Source organism: Dendropsophus ebraccatus, chromosome 4, assembly GCF_027789765.1.
Source record: "Dendropsophus ebraccatus isolate aDenEbr1 chromosome 4, aDenEbr1.pat, whole genome shotgun sequence".
Taxonomy (NCBI): Eukaryota; Metazoa; Chordata; class Amphibia; order Anura; family Hylidae; genus Dendropsophus; species Dendropsophus ebraccatus.
This window is the reverse complement of record NC_091457.1, coordinates 99,153,403-99,173,851: the sequence shown is the minus strand read 5'-3', so window position 1 is coordinate 99,173,851 and position 20,449 is coordinate 99,153,403. Positions and strand designations below refer to the sequence as shown.

The 20,449-nt window shown below is 43.6% G+C and overlaps 1 protein-coding gene and 1 long non-coding RNA gene across 3 annotated transcripts in view; one reads left to right on the top strand and one right to left on the bottom strand.

The window, feature by feature from the left end:
* Positions 1-1,178, top strand: part of LOC138788472 (uncharacterized) — a 32,127-nt gene extending 30,949 nt beyond the window's left edge. Inside the window, exon 3 of the long non-coding RNA XR_011362610.1 lies at positions 171-1,178. This is a non-coding gene — a long non-coding RNA (uncharacterized lncRNA). The remainder of the gene's footprint in view (positions 1-170) is intronic.
* Positions 1-12,643, bottom strand: part of LOC138788471 (mixed lineage kinase domain-like protein) — a 32,475-nt gene extending 19,832 nt beyond the window's left edge. For both annotated transcript variants that reach the window (XM_069966351.1, XM_069966352.1), the window contains exons 1-4: positions 12,539-12,643; positions 5,794-6,258; positions 4,353-4,409; positions 103-286 (exon numbers count right to left, since the gene is read on the bottom strand). In XM_069966351.1, coding sequence (XP_069822452.1) covers positions 103-286; positions 4,353-4,409; positions 5,794-6,244 — 692 coding nt within the window. In that variant the 5' untranslated portion in view covers positions 6,245-6,258; positions 12,539-12,643. The remainder of the gene's footprint in view (positions 1-102; positions 287-4,352; positions 4,410-5,793; positions 6,259-12,538) is intronic.
* Positions 12,644-20,449: the final 7,806 nt, after the last annotated feature.

The following is a 20,449-nucleotide window of genomic DNA, read 5'->3' as shown; positions in this document are numbered from 1 at the left end:
TGGATGGGTCAAACATAGTCTACCAGTGACTATGTTGGGTCCATTTCCTACATCTATATGTTTATTATGTGGTGCTGAAAAGTATCCCTGCCCAGGACTTACTCATCGTTTCTGTTTAGCTCTCCTTTTAAGACTTTGATCAGAACTCTGCTCTTATGATATTCTCCTAGGTATAGGCGGTGGCTCTCGTTGATCATCACACCAGGGATGTCTATCAAGTCTCCAATCCTAAGATCTGTAGCACGAATCTCCTTTATATCCCATGGTCGGACTATTTCAGCTCGTACTGAAGAAAGCACCAAATATATTGTGATTAAAATCAATCAGGTATATCACTGTATATCTCTTAGAGAACTTTTACACTGGCTGGGTATGCTGTGCATTTGCTTCTGGAAAACCAGGAGCCTGTTACAGTACCAGAAATGTGAATCAGATTTTAAGAAATCTTTTATATAGCGCAATAACAATCTGTGCTAAAGTTGACATGTGATGTGGATTTCAAATCCATGGAGTGTTATGGATCCCCTATGGTTTTTTTATGGATTTTCCCCATTACCTACACAATCTACACTAAATCAGCAGTATAGTAGATTTTGCTTAGTTTGTGTATATTTGCTGTTGCAGATATACATGATGTGTTAAAGAGGCTGTACCTTCTCCCATTTTTAGATCGGCCCCACTGCTTCCTGCTCTTGCTTCCTGGTTTACTACAGTGGGAGCGAGGACGAATGAGTCTGGCACTGCTGTGTCTCCATCTGAAATTATATGTATTCCCAAGGACAATCTAAATCCTCGAGACATGTGGGATGTTAGAGGGAGTAAAAGTAAAAACATACTTACCAGCTCCAGACCACCCAAGTCCTGTCACTGCCTTGTCACCACTCTCAGCTAAAAAGCGGTGGTCGGGATCTTAGGCAAATGCTGTCAATGCTTACAGCCAGAGAAAGCGGACAAACTTCAAAACAAAGCAATTTTGCTTTGCAAAATTGCTTTTTTTTTTTCATTTCCCCTACCAAAAGTTTAAGTAACTAGAATACCCCTTTAAGGAACCCATGTCACTGATCACTGTCTGGTTCCAAACCTTCTGGTCTTTTTCTGGTTTAAGCAAGGGCCACAAGCTTTGCCTGCATGGCAGATAAGAAAGTTGCTTGTTAGACACCTATGCTTTAGAGCTGTACTGTTCTAAACTATTGGGGTATTTATGAAGCCAGTACTTCTGGTTTCATGCACCAAAAAACCCTGGTTAGTATGAAAATGGGTGACTTTTCTAACTGAATGCTGCTCTCTCCAAGCAGGTGAGCTTAGTTTAAAGTGTGCAGAAAGGGGTGTGGCTTCCAACGTGTGCCACATTGGCTAAAATTTACACTAGAAAGCTAGCATAAATCATACCTAAAATATATGTTTGTTCAGAGCGGGTGTACATCTCAAAACCATAGTGCAAAGGCATCCGCTGTGCTGCCTGATTTATTAGGAGGTATGCTTTAATATATCAAATGAACCAGAAGGCAGAGGGATTTTACTTAGGCTATTTTCACACAACGTGAGAGATTGGTCGTTTCGTGACCCGGACGGGTCAAGGAACGTCCGGTCTCTGAAAAAATCATCCCGGCTGGCACTGCAGTACCGGCCGGATGATCTTTGCACCGCAGAGTTCTGATGCGGGCACATCCGTGTGCGCCTGCGTCAGAACTCCCTCCTGCACACTATGGAGCAAGCGTCCGGAGCCGCCTGCTCCATAGTGTGCACTAACAAGAGTTTTCTGCGGACACTATTCAGTGAATCGTATAAAACACGGCCGTTGTTGCAGTCGGAAAACATAGATAGTGTGAACATAGCCCTTAAAGCGTAACTGTCATTTCAGGGTCATTTTTCTGAAAACATTAAATATCAACAGTACAAGCGATTTTAAGAAGCTCTGTAATAGGTTTTATGTACTAAAAGAGTTTCCTTCTGTACTGAAAAAGCAATCTCCCAGCCTCCCCCCTCACATCAAATGAAGCAGGATCTCTGTGTCCATTATGTGGCTATGGAGAGGGGAGGGGCTGTTAGGAGTGACTGAGCACGGAGCAGTCCTGCAAAGCACAACACCCTGCAATCTTCTCTCAGTAAGTACATAGATAAGCACTGACCTTTCTGACACCTGAATTTAGCGTTTTAGGTGCCCAGAGAGTCTACAAACAGCTGACCTTGATGTCACCTCTTCCTGCTCCCTCATCTCCCTCAGCCCCTCCCCCCTTCATAGGCTTACAATGGAGAGAGCAGAACCCGTCTTCACTGGCTTCTCTGTAATGAAGACGTGTTTGCCTGATAATGCACAGATAAGAAGTCAGGGGGGGGGGGGGAGGCTGGGAGATTGCTTCTTGAGTACAGAAGGAGGCTTTTTTGGCTGATGAAACCTATTACAGAGTTTTTTTTAAATCGCTTATACTACTGATTTCTGCAATAAAAAAAAAACATGACAGTTACTCTTTAAGTGTACCTGTCATTATAACTTTCAAAATCTAAATCAACAGTGGATGTGATATAAAGCAAGTTTGCAATATTCATTCATTATTTTTTTGTTGTTATCATGCTGTAAAACAAAGCTGAACTTACCAGAAATCCAGGTCCAGTCTCCTGAAGGCAGATTGAGTCATGGCTCAATGTGTCCATCAATCACATGACTGCCTTCTCTCTGTGAGTGCTCAAACGGCCTGGTATACACACAGGGCCGGCCTTAGGGGTGTGTGACCTGTGCAACCGGGCGCATCACCCCATCAATCAAAGGTGGCGCCGTTGGGTTCACCCTTTTAATATCGGACAGACCCACTGGAGGTTCGTAAGAGCCCCCAGTGGGCGCCGATAGCTCCTGGGACATCCCAGGAATCCAGGACACCTGTCCCGGATTCCCAGGTGAGCGCCGCATTGAGACGTGGACTTCAGGTACAGGCAGCATCTCCGACATGCTGTCTGTATCGGAGGAGAGGAGAAGAGAGAAGAGGAGCGTCGGCTGTCGGCAGAGGTGCTGCTGTGGTGGAGCCTTCCCTAGGTGAGCTCATTTGTTTGTTTGTTTTTGTTTGTTTCTGATGTTCTGTGAGGGGGATTACAATGGAGAGAACAGGGGGGGATATTACTATGGGGAGCACATGGGGGCATATTACTATGGGGAGCACAGGGGGAATATTACTATGGGGAGCACAGGGGGGATATTACTATGGGGAGCACAGGGGGGATATTACTATGGGGAGCACAGGGGAGCTATATACTATGGGGGAGCACAGGGGGGATATTACTATGAGGAACACAGGGGGGTTATTACTATGAGAGGATATTACTATGGAGAGCACGGGGGGGGGGGGTTACAATGGGGAGCACAGGGGGGATTACTATGGGGGAGCACAGGGGGGATATTACTATGGGGAGCACAGGGGGGGATTACTATGGAGGAGCACAGGGTGGATTACTATGGGGAACACAGGGGGATTACTACTATGGGGAGCACAGGGGGGTTATTATGGAGAAGCACAAGGGGATTACTATGGGGGAGCACAGGGGGGATTATTACTATGGAGCAGCTCAGGGGGGATTACTATGGGGGAGCACAGGAGGGGATTACTATGGAGGAGCACAGGGGTGATTACTATGGGAGAGCACGGGGGATTACTATGGGGAGGAGGCATTACTATTAGGAGAGCACATGGGGGATTACTATGGGGACAGCACAGGAGGCATTACTATGGGAAGAGCACAGGGGAGGGGGCATTACTATGGGGAGGAGCACAGGGGGGAATTACTATGGGGACAGCACAGGGGGGCATTACCATGGGGAGGGGGGCATTAATATAAGGGGAGCACAGGTGGCCATTACGATAGGGGATTGCACAGAGGGGGCCACTAACTATAGTGGCTGGGGGGGCATTACTATAGGGGATGGCACAGAAGGGGGCCACCGACTATATAAGGGCTTCACAGATGGGTCAGACTACTATATAGGGGCACAGGGGATCTAACTACTGTATGTGCTGGAGCAAGTAGCCTAAAATGTTTCTCTGGCAAATTCCGCACAGGGCGCCATCTACCCTGAGGCTGGCCCTGGATACACAGAACTTTTCTGTTTTCTGAAAAAAAATCAAAAACTGGAAGTGCCATTTTCTCAAAAATAATGAATGTAAATTTCTAAATTGCTTTATATCACATCTACTGTTGATATAGGTTTTGAAAGTATATATAACGACAGACACACTTTAAGATGGGCATGTAAAACACTGATATTCATAATTTTCCACCATATGCATGCTTGTGTGGGATTCCTACTCATAGTAAACTCTGCACCCACTCCAATAACAGCATCTATAGAAAGTAGTAATACTTACACTGTCGAATCTTTTCATCCATTGAATCGACCTTGTCACTTAGAGGTTTCATTTCTCCTGTATAAAATAAATGTTCAGCATTCAGACATAAAGATCTCACTGGATATCTATCCTATATTATGTTGAGGTTGTAGCTAAAGACTCATGGGCCCTGTGTGGCAATGTTTTATTTACAGCTACATGCATGGCCTGCCCATAATTTTCAGATGCATATAATGCAGATAGTGTTGTTTTCAAGCCTTTGTAACCAGTGAGGAACTTGAGCACGGTTTTCTCTAAGTAGGGCAATACAGAAGAGCATTAAATATATGTTAACATACAGCATGTTAATAATAAGGTATAAAGCAGCCAAATGTATAGGGGTACATAGCACACTTCTATATGCATAATGCATAATGAGAGTTGTAACTTTGCAACACTTGGGAGAGCCACAGGATAAGGACCACACAACCCTAAATAACCTGTCCCCTGCTATTCCTCACCTGTCCTGTCTCCTGTGCTGCTTTGTCAGGTCAGGATGCTGTGTATTGCTAATCCCAATGCCTACATGACACAGAAAGTGCTGAGTGGCAAAGTAGGGAGCTGAGTATTCTCCTGCACCAGTGCTCGGCCAATCAGTGACTGAGGCAGAACATGACTCTGCAATGTCACAGCCCCAAGGGAGGCATAGGGAGGTGAATGTACTTTATTATTTTTAAGCACCCCCTCCCCAGGCATATATCACAAAATTCTCTTGCATAGACATCCCTTTTAAAGGGTATGCTCTGGCATTGGGAAATTTTTAATATAGTGCTGCAGGTATATAAAAAAATAATAAAGATGTTAAGCTTATCTCTCCATGAGCTTCTCTGCAGCAGTGATAGCGGCTGCGGTCAGCAGGAGGCCCAAAAACATGGCAAGAGTACACCAGGGGAGTACAGAGAGGTAAGCATAACATCCTTTATATTTCCTGTATAGCTGCAGAAGTATATGAAAACTTTCCCAACACAGAAGTAGCCCCTTAAATAAGAAACTATTCTTTTAATAAAAAATGGGTATTAAAGTAGAAACGCAAGAGTAAGATATAAACAAAATACTTTGGTCCACTGATCCCACACTGACAACAAAGGAAAAGGGATGTGTAGCCTGACACAAAGTAAGCAGCCTGAGTGGTGTTTTCAAAGGGTTAAATGACTTTAGGCCACTGTGTGCCAACATACAGAGAGATGTCACACATTAGACTAGTATATATGGACTGTGCACGGAATGTGGGAATAAGGCCTTAGAGTATACAATGTAAAGAAGCCTAAGACACTGAAAAAAAATGGTGCCATTTTGACTGCCTAGTAGCCAGTTTCTATTGGCATCTGAAATCAATGTGAAGCCTGTGTAGCCTGCCCAGTGCCCTCAGACCAAACCCTGTGTTGTGAAATGTATTAGATGTAAATATTTTAGAGCTTACTCTCTATAAGAGACATCAGCTTGTTCAGATCCTCTTCAATATCTTTTAGATTCTGCTTCCTCAGGGTTTCATCATTAAAGTATTTAAGAAAATCTTCTCTGTGTTCCACCTGGATTAGAAACTGAAGATTCTGGGCTGTGTTGCCTAGCTGCTCATTGATATGACTAAACTTGTCCTGTATGCCTCCAGCCTGCAGGAAGTTCCTCCACCAACCGTGTTTGGAGTACTTCATCACCCAGCGTTCTGCATTCTCAAGGTTTGATAAAAGAACAGACAAAGTTGATTCCAGTTCTTTAGATTTTTCCAGGTCATTTTTTAGTTTCTCAGTTGGAACTAGAAGTAGCTCAATTCTCTTCTTCAGACGATAGCAACGCTTCTTATTAGACTGAGCCTGCTCACATTTATCATAGATCGCTTTAGCAACTGTGAAAATGCTCTTCACCACCTCCATTATTCTTCAGTTTACTACACACAGAAGAAACAGAACATAAGTTGTGAAACAGAAAAAGACAATATAAGCTGTTACTGCCTTGCATTATTGCACCATCGTCTGGAAGGGGTATTTGGCATTGACATTGCTTTATTCTTTCTCACAGTCTGCCTTTAGTTTATTGGTTGTCTAAGAACCAGAAGGTCTTATCAAGTAGAGGTATTGGTGAGAATATACATGGTACAGACTAAAATAATTAGGCTGACACGTGCAGTGTCCCAGTACCTGCACCCTAGCCTAAAGTTAGGTGTAGCTGAAGAATACATAGTTTACTGTCTGTTTCGGTATAGTATGTTTGCTGTATGTACTGCTGCCCTACGTGTCACACTGCTAAAAAGCATACACTAAGGTATATTGGCAGTACAAATGTTTTATATTGGTCATATGTAAAAAAGTGACGATTTGGTAACATAATGCTTTCTCAGACAGTTTCCCAGTGAACTGAGATCTGAGCGAACCAATCACTACAAAATGCTGCATGTTAAGCCCATCCCCCCTACTGTTTTAGCACTAGGTCTCACACCAGGCTAGTTTCCAGTTTCCTTCAAACCTTTTAAAGCAAGTAACTATTGTTCCTGTGTGAGAGCAGGTCAAGCCACAGCATAGGCCTCAGATCTCTGACGCCACAACAGGGCCAGGAGGTGTTTGTTTTTTTTACTTCAGACCTCTGAATCCAGTGTATTCAAGTGTTTAGTACCTACAAGAAAATCAAGTCCACGCTGTAGAGAAGATTTTGCCTCTTGGGGCCCCTGAACATGATCCAGTACCAGTCACCCTGCTGCTAGCAAGTTACTCTACAACCTGTTCCAGTTGCTGCCTTTGCCACAGGTCAGATCTGAATCACGGTTAATCATGGTTAATCACAACATTGTGTGAGGAAGTTAGCCCAAGACTGCCTACAGTTCACACTGAGAAGAAAGTTCTGCTCAAGCACCTACAGTATTCCTATTCTAAAGAGAAAAAATGTCTGCAAAAAAAGGTAACTGGACCTCAAGGACTCTCTTGCCTTTACCTTCACTGGCCGAGTTAGTACTTGTGGCTTCCATGTCACAGCCGTCTCATCTGTATACTGGTGTAGCCAGCGCCAACATAATCATTGCCATGTTACCATATGAAGTAAAATGTCTTATGCTATTTGCATAATGCATATTACAAGGAGTAGGAGCATCTGCAATTGTCAGCTATTAATGTAGAGTGTTATTGAAACTACAATGGGGACAGTAAACTAAGAAAGCTTCTTGTCCAGGGAACCATGCACCACGCAATGTGTATAGAACTGTGTACTGTGCCTGAACTGAGAGAGGTCACGCTGGCACAGTACATGATTTGTAGTGTCAGCATGATTTGTTTCACACTGCCTACATCTGTATGCCCTTTAGGTGGCCACAACCTAACTTCAACAGTGAGTAAAGTGATCTCCAATTTACTACACTGCATATTGATAATTCTGTGGGAACGCTGTTGGTGGTAAGGGTGTTTCTTATGCATTTGCTTAGATGGCAGCAGGAGCTACATCTAAAGTATTGTTTTTTCCCATAACTCACTTTGCTGCCCCATCAACACTGCTGCCCTAGGAAGAGGACCACGAGTGCCTAATAGTAAATACAGCCCTGTCTCTAACACTGAAAGACCAAAAATCATGTTTATGGCTTTCACGTTTGCACTTTGTTAAAAGGTCACTTCACAGAAGTGAATAGTGTATTAAAAAATATGTATAAAAATGTTAATATATGGTATATTCAATAAAGGAAACTATCCAGCGCTGCAAGGATCATCAAAGCACATGAATAGGTGTAGAATGAACTTACTTCTTACTAGGGGATAGACAACCTATATCTAATCTCCTCCAGGTAGGTATATCTCAAAATCCCGTTCAGTCATTACTCAAGTGGATAAAGTTTAATGAGACCATGTTTTTGCCAATCCCTTCGAATGCCACTGAAGTGCAGCATCTCTGGCCAAAGGAGCCATCATACAGTCCGTCAAAGATGTTTATTCTTCAGTAAGCGTTAGGTCCCGTTGCCCTCCATGAAGGAACACAAACGTGTGGACTTCTGGTGGGCAGGCCTTAGGGCCCTTGCACACTGGTAAAAGTGGTGGAATTTACAAGCGGACTCTGCATGGTGGATTCCGCTTGTCATTCTGCCTGCCCTATTGCTGCAATGGGATTTATCTTGCACATTTGCTCTCAGCTCAATGAATGAACATATTGATTCTTTGAGAGGAGAGCAGAGGCGCACAATAAATCTCATTGAAGCAATAGGACAGGCAAAATGACAAGCGGAATCAGATGCGTGGACTCCGCTTGTAAATTCAGCCACTTTTACTAGTGTGCAGGGGTCCTTAACGGCTAGTGGGACGATTGAACGCCTGATCTGGCTATCAGAACCTTAATCATGTAAGCTTAAGGTGGTCGCAATACCACCAAAACATGTTGCCATTCAACTTTATCCACTTGAGTGACGACTCTGCCTTGATGCTAGATGGGATTTTGAGATGCACCTGCCAGGAGGGCTATAAGATACAGGTTGTCTATCCCCCAGTTAAAAGTTAATTCTACACCTGTTCATGTGATTTGTTGATCCTTTTAGTACTGGATAGTTGATATATACAGTAATATTTTCCATTTCACTGGTGTTGGATTCCTGCATCTGAGTTTTGTACTCCGCTCCCTCCGCTAAGGGATGTCTGTAAAGACAAGGGATCTCAATACCTTATTGTGAGGCTTATGTGGCTTAGGGTGGTGTAGGTGTTTACCTAGGGTCCTATTCCACGGGCCAAGGAGGGCCCAATCAACTATGTAAACGAGCGGCGAAGTGCTAGATCGCCGCTCTTTTGCTGGGCGTATTCCACGGCCCGATGATCGTTGAGCGAGGGCTGCAGGGACATCGTTACCGATGTCCTTGCAGCCCTTGCGGCATCATACATCGCTCTATCTTCAGAATGGCCGGTCAGCTGACAGGCCACACTCAGCCAATCATAGGCAGCGGCGGTCCTGGCCTGTGATTGGCTGAGCGCTCTGTCAGCTGACCGGCCATTCTGAAGATAGAGCGTGCGGGACCCGGGGAGGAAGACAGCGCGGAGAAGAAGCCTGGACAGGTAATGTATGATGCTGCTTCTTCTCAAATCGTCAGTCGCCCGCAGCGCACCGCTATTCAACCGTAGAGATGCGCGGTGGGGGAACAATAATTTTAGGTCTGGCCCTAAATGAACGATCAGCTGATGACACGATCATCGACAGATTGTTCTCTCTATTTCACCGAACGATAATCGGCCGAATTGGGCCAAATGGGGCCGATCCGGCCGATTATCGTTACTGTGGAATAGGGCCCTTACACTCACAATCACCGGGTGAGTTCTCTCATTGTGAGCATTTGGACGCTGCCCTATATGTATTTCTTTTTCCTAATATAGGGTATATGATTGCTTTTTTCTCCACAGTCTATAGACAGCTGCTTCAGGGTCCCTGCCATTTATTAGTACAGGGCAGGATGCTAATTAGCTAGAGAAAAGTTGCCATTCTTTTTTTTCCTCTGGTCTGGCTTTTACAGGATAGTATTCTGGTCTTACTTTTAGAGAAGAGCTAATTTGTACTTTTTTCCTTATTGAGCATTTAGTGAAAATAAGTTTCCATGCAATCCTCAGGTTCCACTAGGCATCTCTCTAGCCGACTTGTACCCCACCCTAAGGCTACGTTCACACAGAGCAAAAGGGGCGGATTACGCGAGGAAATATTTCTGCCTGAAATCAACTGACACTGAATTCCGAGCAGAATGTAAGCGGAATCCCTGCGTATTTCAGCGCGGAATACTCGAGGAATCCGCGCTGATTCCGCATGCATTCAGTGCTGAAATTCAGCGAGTATTCAGTGAGTAATAATAGAGGGAGATGCCAACAACAATTTTGCAGACTTTGGAGACTAGACTATATGGTACCTGAATTTTCTAGAACAGATCACCTCAGAGCTGGCAGAGGAGAAGGAGCTGAGCAGAGCAGAGAGAGGCTGACCAGAAATGGCAAAACATCACTGCTTTGCAATTGTTGGAGATGCACTAATTTCAGAGGTATGTATGTATGTTTTTTGGGGAAACTTTTGCTGTGGTCATATGCTGTGTGCATGCTGACATTGTCATTGTCATTTGGCCCCTGGTAGTATATATAGGACTAGTGGGCACCGCTAAAAGTAAGGAGTGCTAAACCAATGCATATAAGTAACAGACAACTCCCCAAAAAGACAAAAGCATATGCACAAAAAGGTAGCACATCATAACAATACTTTATTTAGACAATAACAAAATTACAAAAAATACCATCAACTATGCAGGGGTAAAGCAATAAGGGAGACAAATCCCAAACACTACCCTACATTAAAAACACTTAAAATGTCAACATGAGGCCTGCCGGTGTACCAGCAAGGTCTAACAACCACTCTGACCCCGGACCATATGAGTTCTAACAAAGCTGCCTAAGCAGTATCCCTATGACATATAATATCAAGAGAAATAATTAACATGAACAAAGAGTAGAGAAATGAAACGATCACCATGTACAGTCCAAAAAAATTTAGGAGCGGGTCAGATAGGCAAGAATCACCACACGCGTTCCGCAGCCCAGCGGCTTCCTCAGGGATGTGGGTAATGAGACATAGGGACATATTATATATACATGTGGAACATGTGAAAACAATTCCCAACCTTGATGAGATCATGTGCAGGAGAATCCGGCGTCCTATAATGACGGGCGCCATCTTGGGGAGGCTGCGCATGCGCCGTAGGAACCAAAATAAATACAAGAGGCCAAACTTAAAAACTACAAAAACATGGCGACCGCAATTGAATACAGAGCGATCGCACATGCGCGATGGGAGAATGGGCAACCAATGACATGTACAGATAACTGAAGCATGATGACAATGGCGGGCGCCATCTTGGAGAGGCTGCGCACGCGCAGTGAGTATAGACATCTCACGATGGTGATGAGAAAACTGCGCATGCGCAGTAAAACAAGCACCTAACAATGATGGGCACTAACTTAGAAAAGCTGCGCGTGCGCAGTAGATGCAAGGATAGAGTAGGCATACGGAGGACTTCAATAGTGCAGCGAAATCGCACTTAAGTGCGGCATGCATATACATAATGCATATGTATACATAAGGCATGCATATACATAATATTGAGCTCTAGTGGGTTATCCCCAACACAAATCAAAGAAGAGATATCATAAAAGAAAGGACCTAAAAATACATAAATACATATATTAGTTAGAAGTAATAATATCAGTTGGTATATATAAAGATAACTTGCATTTTAAATGCTATCCATATGGGAGCTGCAGTATAATAGCCGCTGACACCCATCAGGCATAACCTGTGTAACCCTGTATATCGCTAAAGTATAACATAGCATATATACAAAAACAATAAATATATAGATGTATAAATGTGACCAAATAAAGAATAAAGTGCAAATAGTCCTATGGTCCGGGGTCAGAGTGGTTGTTAGACCTTGCTGGTACACCGGCAGGCCTCATGTTGACATTTTAAGTGTTTTCAATGTAGGGTAGTGTTTGGGATTTGTCTCCCTTATTGCTTTACCCCTGCATAGTTGATGGTATTTTTTTAATTTTGTTATTGTCTAAATAAAGTATTGTTATGATGTGCTACCTTTTTGTGCATATGCTTTTGTCTTTTTGGGGATTTGGCCCCTGGTATCACCTCCTTTGGGTTGTCTTGGGATTCCCCACTCTTTTTCCCCCCATTTCCGCGCTGATTAAGTGCGTAATTTCCGCTTGTATTACGCGCGTATTCCACGCTGAAACAGAAAATCAGAGCCCCATTGATTTGTACAGGCTTCCGCTAGCGATAGAATGAACATGTTCATTCTTCTGGCGGAAAGCAGATTAGTTCAGTGCGGAAATTCCACAGTGTGAACTGCAGAGCAGAATTTCCATTCAACACAGAATTAGCTCTGCACCTATTTTAACGGCTGAAATTTCAGCGCTGATTCAGCGCAGAAATTCAGCTGCTTTTGTTCTGTGTGAACGAGCCCTAATAAGTAGCAAATACGCTGAGTTGTATACACATGCGTGACTTTTCCTTCTGGAGGAGACTCTTGTCTTGTCTTAGCTAGAGAGGTTTTTTTTCTTGAGAGAATTAACTTGCATACGTGTCACATATCTCCAGTGCGGAAAACCCCCCAGGGACATTTACCTTTTCTTTAGATGTGTGTAGTCATGTATGATGTATGGGGAGCTCACCTTATCACAGGTAGTTACTTTATGGCAGAAGAGATATCGCTTCCCTTATTCCCTTATTTTCCAGTCCTCTCCGACTTCCTGTGGAAGTTTAGCAGCAGCACATGCCCCTTCTATCCAGGAACTGTGTCCTCCTCCCTCCTATTTCCTCCCTCATGCTGCTATTTGAGCTGTCATACTCTGGGTATACTCAGGAGGAGTCAATATATATCTCCTTTCACTTTCATTTTCACACCTATAGACTTCTGTGTTATCATTGGCCTTGTTATTGATCATAATGGCAGACAGCAGTTACCATAACTTGTCACTGCTTTCTTGGTACTGCTGTCCACAAGAAGTGCTCATGTGGCGTTTAAAGGATTTTTACTTCTTTCACATTCTCCTAATCAGACCAACTAAATAGTCAGGTGAACTACTGAGACTATTAGAGGAATGGTGTCAGTTAACATAAGATGCTGTTTGTGTGTGTGTGTGTGTGTGTGTGTGTGTTTTTGTTTTTTTAATTCTGGGTGGATTCACACATACCGAGTTTGCAGAGGATTTCATGCTGCGAGTTTCACAGTAAAATCCTCTGCTATACAGAGTACTATTAAAGTCTACAGCACACCGTTCTCACAGAGGATTTTGATTCTGCTGCAAGAATACAGAGCCATAGCCTTCTTTATGCTGTGAAGTTAAATATAATAAACAGCCCATCCTTACCTGTCTGCTCTCCCCCGATGTACTTCTACTTGAGTCTCTGGGTACCCTGCTGAGTGACGGCCCACTCTGCCAATCACTGTGCTGTCCTGCCTTGCCAGTGAGTGAGCCATCATTGAGCAGGGAACCAGGAGGGACCCGGGCTGTTTATTATTTTATCATGGTAGTTAAACCAGGCTATGGCACTGTGTAGTAGCACTATTTAAGTAGTGGGTGGAAGGGACAATGTGAAAAGGAAGAAACACACATAGGCTTGTTCCCTGCTCTCTTTCCTACCACCTGGAGGACAGAACACAAGGAACCTAGATTAGGCCAAGTGCTTATAGGCAGGACAATTAAATTGTCACAGTCGTTTGAGAAAACTTTCGACTCGTCATAGAGACATAAAACACAAAAATTGGCCAGCACTCCAAGACCTCACTATGCAGTTTGCACGCTGCCCTGACTAAAATACAGACAAAAACAGGAAAGTGCAACAGCAACCTGCAAGTGCCAGGACTTACCGCACATACTCCCTCCAGTGTACACTAATCTCTGTTTAAAACAGTGTGTGGGGTGGCTACCTCCTGTTGGCTTGCACTTCACCCATCTCCTGTGGGTGTTTTAAACAGAAATTAGTTGGATCTTTTATGTCAAGTTTGTAGGCTTAGGCTGGGTTCACACTACATATATTTTAGTCAGTATTGTGGTCCTCATATTGCAACCAAAACAGGAATGGATTAAAAACACAGAAAGGATCTGTTCACACAATGTTGAAATTGAGTGGATGGCCGCTTTATAACGGTAAATAACTGCCATTATTTCAATACAACAGCCGTTGTTTTATAATAACAGCAAATATTTGCCATTAAATGGCGGCCATCCACTCAATTTCACCATTGTGTGAACATAGCCTTTCTGTGTTTTTAATCCACTCCTGGTTTTGGTTGCAATATGAGGACCACAATACTGACTGAAATATACGTAGTGTGAACCCAGCCTTGATGTGATCCCAAGAGAGGCAATTGGTAGAGTAGGACTGTTAAGGTTAAATTTTGATGTTGACCTGACTCTATGGAGACAAGTCACAACCCAGGTATAGAATTGTTTCAGATTAGAGTTAGCAGCTGCAGTTCTGCTTACAACTTAAAATCACAGACACAAATGCGATGCCCGGGCCCCTAGGGGCCACTCCGCTGATAGGTGTAGTTACTGGCAGGAACCGGGGCAGCTGCTGAGCAGAGGATAATCACGGTTTTGGCACGAGGGCAACACAGCTGAGAACCGGGCTCCTGACCATGAGGATGGGCATGCAATTCTTCGTTGTCCTTAGTCAGGGCACCAATTATCACACCAATGCCAAGGTTCAGAAACAACGGTAGTTGTATATTTATTGTAACGCTGGTAACTAATAGCAACAGTCTCTCCGGATGCAACCGGGAATAAGGCAGACTTGGATAAGGCAGAGTAATGGGTGATGCTGCAATAGGCTGTACTGATAGCGTGCTGAATGATGGGAGTAGTAGTGATACTGAGGATAAGATGCTGGGTGGAATGAGACTGAGATGAATACTTGCTGTTGATGATTAGAGAAGATGATGAGAGGAATGACTGAAGAAAGGTACCCAGATCTGGAGAATAGATGACAATCTTGAGAACTTGAGAATAGCACACAGCCAGAAATACTTCTTGTGGAGCTGGAGCAGCAGAGCACACGTATCTCTCTCCTGACAGGGGAGAGAGAACACACACAGAACCTGTCCCCCTGATGGTGGAGGACAAGACTGAGGCAGAGAAGAAGTCACATGGTATCCTCAGCCAAAGCTCGATGGCCATTGGAGTTACCATGGAAGCAGGGGCAGTCACGTGACATCCAGCCATTGCATAATTAAGCATATACAGTGAAATATACATGAGAAGTACCATACTTGAACACTGGGGGGGGGGGGGGGGGGGGGGCGACATAATACCCTTAGGCACTGATACCTGAATATGCATACAAGAAATGAATGGAATAGCAGACCTGAACACTGAGAGGGGTGACACAATACACACAGCTTGCAGTGAACCATAGCTTTCCAGAACAGGAATGGTCATAATAAAAGTGTGAGGATAAGAGGGCCTGTTCTGGGACACTGCACAGACAACTCATGTACGTATCAGTAACGTAAGTTTGGGAAGCGCCCTCTTTATTGATTTGTGTTAACTTTTATAGACAGAATATGGAGCGGTACTACTAATGCGCCGTGTGTTAACATGAAATATATAAACATTCAATAAAGGAAGGGTTTCAAGTCACAAGACACATACATGTCACACTGTATTAGGTTAATCCATAGATGGTCAGCAGTTTCCTGTCCTGCGCTGTCAGGCTGGTACAACGTGTTTGTTTACCATATTTAGGTCAAAAGGTTAGAAAAATACATTCTGTGTAAAGCAGGGCTGTGGAGTCGGTAAGCCGCAGCTCTGACTCCAACTCCGACTCCTGAATTTTATCAGGACCGACTCCAACTCCGACTCCGATTCCTGAATTTTAGCAGGACCGACTCCGACTCTTGCTCCTTTATAAATGGCCAGTCTTATACCAGGGGAGTTATTTATCACACTGGCTCAGCAGCTTCTCCCTAATGTCCTACATGATCCTGGGGCAACTTCTGAGGGAATAAGGAAACATATAAAGCAGCTTCTCCTGTGTGTGCAGTGTCTCCAGCCTCCATGTCCTGAACAACTCAGAACTAGACTAGATGGAGCAGGTGATCTTTTCTTGCTGACAGTCTTCTATGTTTCTAACTAAATATTCACCAGACTTAAAGAAACACTGCTAACAATGCCAGATCCCTGTAATATAGAGGTTAGACATAGTGATATAGAGAGGGGTCACACATAGTGATATAGAGAGGGGTCAAACATAGTTATATAGAGGTCACATAGTGATATAGAAGGTCACTGTGGGGGCAAGCAATAGCACGCACACACACACACAGCCTGCTGCAACTATAGCACACATACACACAGCCTGCTGCAGCCATAGCAAATACACACACAGCCTGCTGTAGCCATAGCACACACTCACAGCCTGCTGCAGCCATAGTGTGCACACACACAGCTTGCTGCAGCCATAGCACACATACACACAGCCTGCTGCAGCCATAGCACACACACACACACACAGCCTGCTGCAGTCATAGCACACACAGAGCCTGCTGAAGCCATAGCACACATACACACAGCTTGTTGCAGCCATAGCGCGCGCACACACACACACACACACACACAGCCTGCTGTAGTCATAGCACACACACAGAGCCTGCTGCAGCCATAGCACACACACACAGCCTGCTGTAGTTATAGCACACACACAGCTTACTGCAGCCATAGCACGCGCACACACACAGCTGCAGCCATTAAACACTGAAAAAAACACACAATCTTCTCCCAGAAAGAAAACACTACACTGAGGACAGAGGTTACAGCTACACTACTTATGTCTTCTTTTCCTCCTCTATATTACACAGGATATCTTCATATTACACTGCTGCTCATATACAGTCATCCAGCATCCAGGAAGAGAACAGCACAGATCTCCCCCCACACAATGGACTCTTCCAGCTCAGGAACAAACTGCCAAATAGTGGCTGACAACTTTTCCATGACCCCCCTTATGTAATAGGGCCAGTGTCCTATTACTGATATATTCCCTGACCCCCCTTATGTAATAGGGCCAGTGTCCTATTAGAATGTTGCTCATAATATATATTCATGAGCAACACTTGTAAAATTCATATCAAAATTCAATTCTACATTTTTTAAAGATTTTTTTAAAGCTGGAGTCGGTACATTTTTTTCCGACTCCAACTCCGACTTCAGCCAAAACTAGGTCCGACACCGACTCCACGACTCCGACTCCACAGCCCTGGTGTAAAGACATGTTCTCATAACATGCTCTGTGTACCAGACAGTCAGCCATGAACTAATAAGGTGTCTCTGAGAAAAAGTTCATGATGTAAAAACACTTGTTGGGTCCTTGTATATAAGGATGACTAATATGCACAATATTAGAATCGTTAACCCTATCAAGGACCATATCTCTGAGGGCACCTTGGCGTGGTGAGATGGCACATTCTGTTTGATCAAATGGTTTGCTGAGAACCTCATGTTTTAAAATTTTTAGAACTGGTTTTTATCATGTGTATGCCGGGGGGAGTATGTGTGGTAAGTCCTGGCATTTGGAGGTTGCTGTTGCACCTTCCTGTTTTTGTCTGTAGTTTAGCCATGGCTGTGTGCAAACTGCATAGTGTCAACTGAAGTGTTGGCCAATTTTTTGGTTTATGTTACGTGTGGGGGAGTGGCTATCTCCTCTTGACTTGCACTCCACCAATCTCCTGTGGGTGTTTTAAACAGAGGTTAGTTGGATCCTTTATGTCCAGTTTGTAGGCTTAAAGGGGTTATCCAGCACTACAAAAACATGGCCACTTTTTTTTCCAGAGACAGCACCATTCTTGTCTCCAGTTGGTGTGGTTTGCAATTAAGCTCCATTCACTTCATTGGAACTGAGTTACAGAGCCTCACCAACACTGAAGACAAGAGTGATGCTGTCTGTGGAAGAAATTGGCCATGTTTTTGTGGCACTGGATAACCCCTTTAATGTGAGCCCAATAGTGCAATTGCTAGAGTAGGACCATCTTTCTAAGGACCTCATTTTTAAAAAATCTTTAGAACAGGTTGTTATTGTGTGTACAAAAGAGGTAGTATGTGTGATAAGTCCTGGCACTTGCAGGTTGCTGTTTCACATTCCTGTTTTTATATGTCATAGAGAAATGTCAAAAGTTTTGATCGGTCCAGATCTAAGTGTTCAGAACCGTCCTGTACCGGGAGAATGAGCGAGGAGAGGACACGCTGCAGCATGGTACACTAAGACCCGGACCTAACAAAACTTTTGACGTCTCGATGACATGTCAAAAGTTTTCCCAAATGACAGTGACACTTTAAGTCTTTAATTATTTTTCTACCATCTGTCCTATCATTGCAAGAAGTCATCATACATGTCAAATAAAGTATTTTATTTCACTGGAAAAAATTATAACAGGCCGATGCATTCTCTTTATATTCCTTAAATGTATCACTAGAATAATTTGTGAAAATAGAAGTTACTATCAGTTCCAGTCTGAATTCACTTAGACATAAAGAAGTGCACTGTTTATTATATATTAAACATTTTTTCATAGAATTTGGGAGTGTTAAAGGGGTACTCCAGCGAAATTTTTTTCTTTCAAATCAACTAGTATCAGAAAGTGCCAAAGATTTGTAATTTACTTTTTTTTTTTTTTTTTTTAAAGTCTCCACTTTTCTAGTTCTGACACAAAGCTCTCTGCTGCCACCTCTGTCCGTGACAGGAACTATCCAGAGCAGTAGAAAAATTAATCTGTCCAAGACAAAAATCAAACACATTCCATTCTGAGAAATTAATTGCAATGTTTTTGGTTTCCAAAAAGTGTTATTAAGTTTTAGTTTTTTTCTGCAAACAATTGCAAATATAAGAACATAGAATATACATATTAGCCCATAGTCGGCAATGTATGACCAAACATCAAATAAAGAACGTCCAACAGCATGAGTTTGTGTCTATCATTGTATCAATAAACGGCGTAACATACATCACTTCTTTACTAACCATAGCCCATTGGCAGAACTAAAGGGCAGACCTGAACGTCGTCTGCCTAATTCAACTAATCAGGGGCCCCAGATTCCAACGCCTAGTGGGACCGTGGCCGAGGTAGCAATAGGAAAGAAACAGAAGAGAGGAAGGGAGAAAAGCTAGAAAGAACAAACAAAGAGGAAAAGAAATGGGAATAGGGAAAGGGGGGAAGGGGAGTAGTATAAGACCCTCGCACCGCCCAAGCCCGTACAGCAGCAGGGGCGTCCAAGGCTGACAACCCTACGTAGAGGAGGATAGGTAAGAAATCCATGGCTGCCAGACCCTTTGAAATTTTTCTTCCCTGTCGTGGAGAAGAGCGTGCAGACGATCGTTGACCATAATCCAGTTGAGTTTAACTGTCACCAACTCCAGGGGGACAACCCTTTTTTTTCAGGAGGTGGCAATTGCTATTGTTGCAGCTAGGAACAGAAATGAGGCAAACTGTTGTACGGCCTTTGACACCCCCAGAACCTTACATTTAGCAGGGCATAAGAGGGAGACATTCGCACATTACACTGTGTCAAAGAGAATAATAAATTGAAAATTCTTCTCCAGAACCGTTTGACCTTCGGACAGTCCCACCAAATATGGCTCATGCTACCCACTTCTCCACATTGTCTAAAACAGAGTGAGTAGTTAGGAACCATTTTGGCAATACGACCAAATACCAACGGAGTAGAACTTTATAGTTGGCCTCCACCAAAGCCATATTAATGGAAACTTTAGCAGTATTGGATGCTATATCCTGCCATTCGAGAGTGGAGTAGGAAATAGTTAAATACCTTTCCCACTGCACCATGTAACTCAATTTATCAGGGGTGTGGTAAAGTGGGCATTACCAGTGACAGAACATGTTTCCCTAACGAGGAACTAATACATAAACCTTCAAAAAACGTATTCACAGTTACATCTGTCAATTGCAATGTTTTTGACTTTGGTCTCAGACAGACTGATAAATCGGAGCCTTTGTGCCTGTCATCCCATACTCTAACAGCTCTAACAACCACAGGGCAGAAGCTTCAAACAAGTGTAAGAATATACAGTGGTGCCTTACGAGCATAATTCGTTCCGGGACCGTGCTTGTAATCCAAATCCACTCTTAAACCAAAGCAAATTTTCCCATTAAAAATCATTGATATGCAGACAATTGGTTCCACACCCCAAATATAATGATTTATTATTCTGAATAACATGTAAAACAGATGAAACAAACATTCAGAAACAGCAGAATATGTGATATTATAAGTTACTGTACAGTAATGAAGAGGATGGGAAACACAAGGGTGGACAGAGACTGCAGGAAGCAGGAAGGAATGAGCAGGGCAGATGTGGGCACAGTATAGCAGCACTATCTGTCCGGGGAGAGAGGGGTTACAGCTATAAAGAGATTACCTCCACAGTCCTGTCCCCTGATGTGAGCCCCAGCCTGAAGTGGATCTGCTATGATTTGGAAGGTAAGGGAGACTTCCTGGGTCAGAGTACAGTGCTGTAGACCCAGCTATGCAGACCATGCCCCTACCCCACTCGCCCTCCAACCCAGT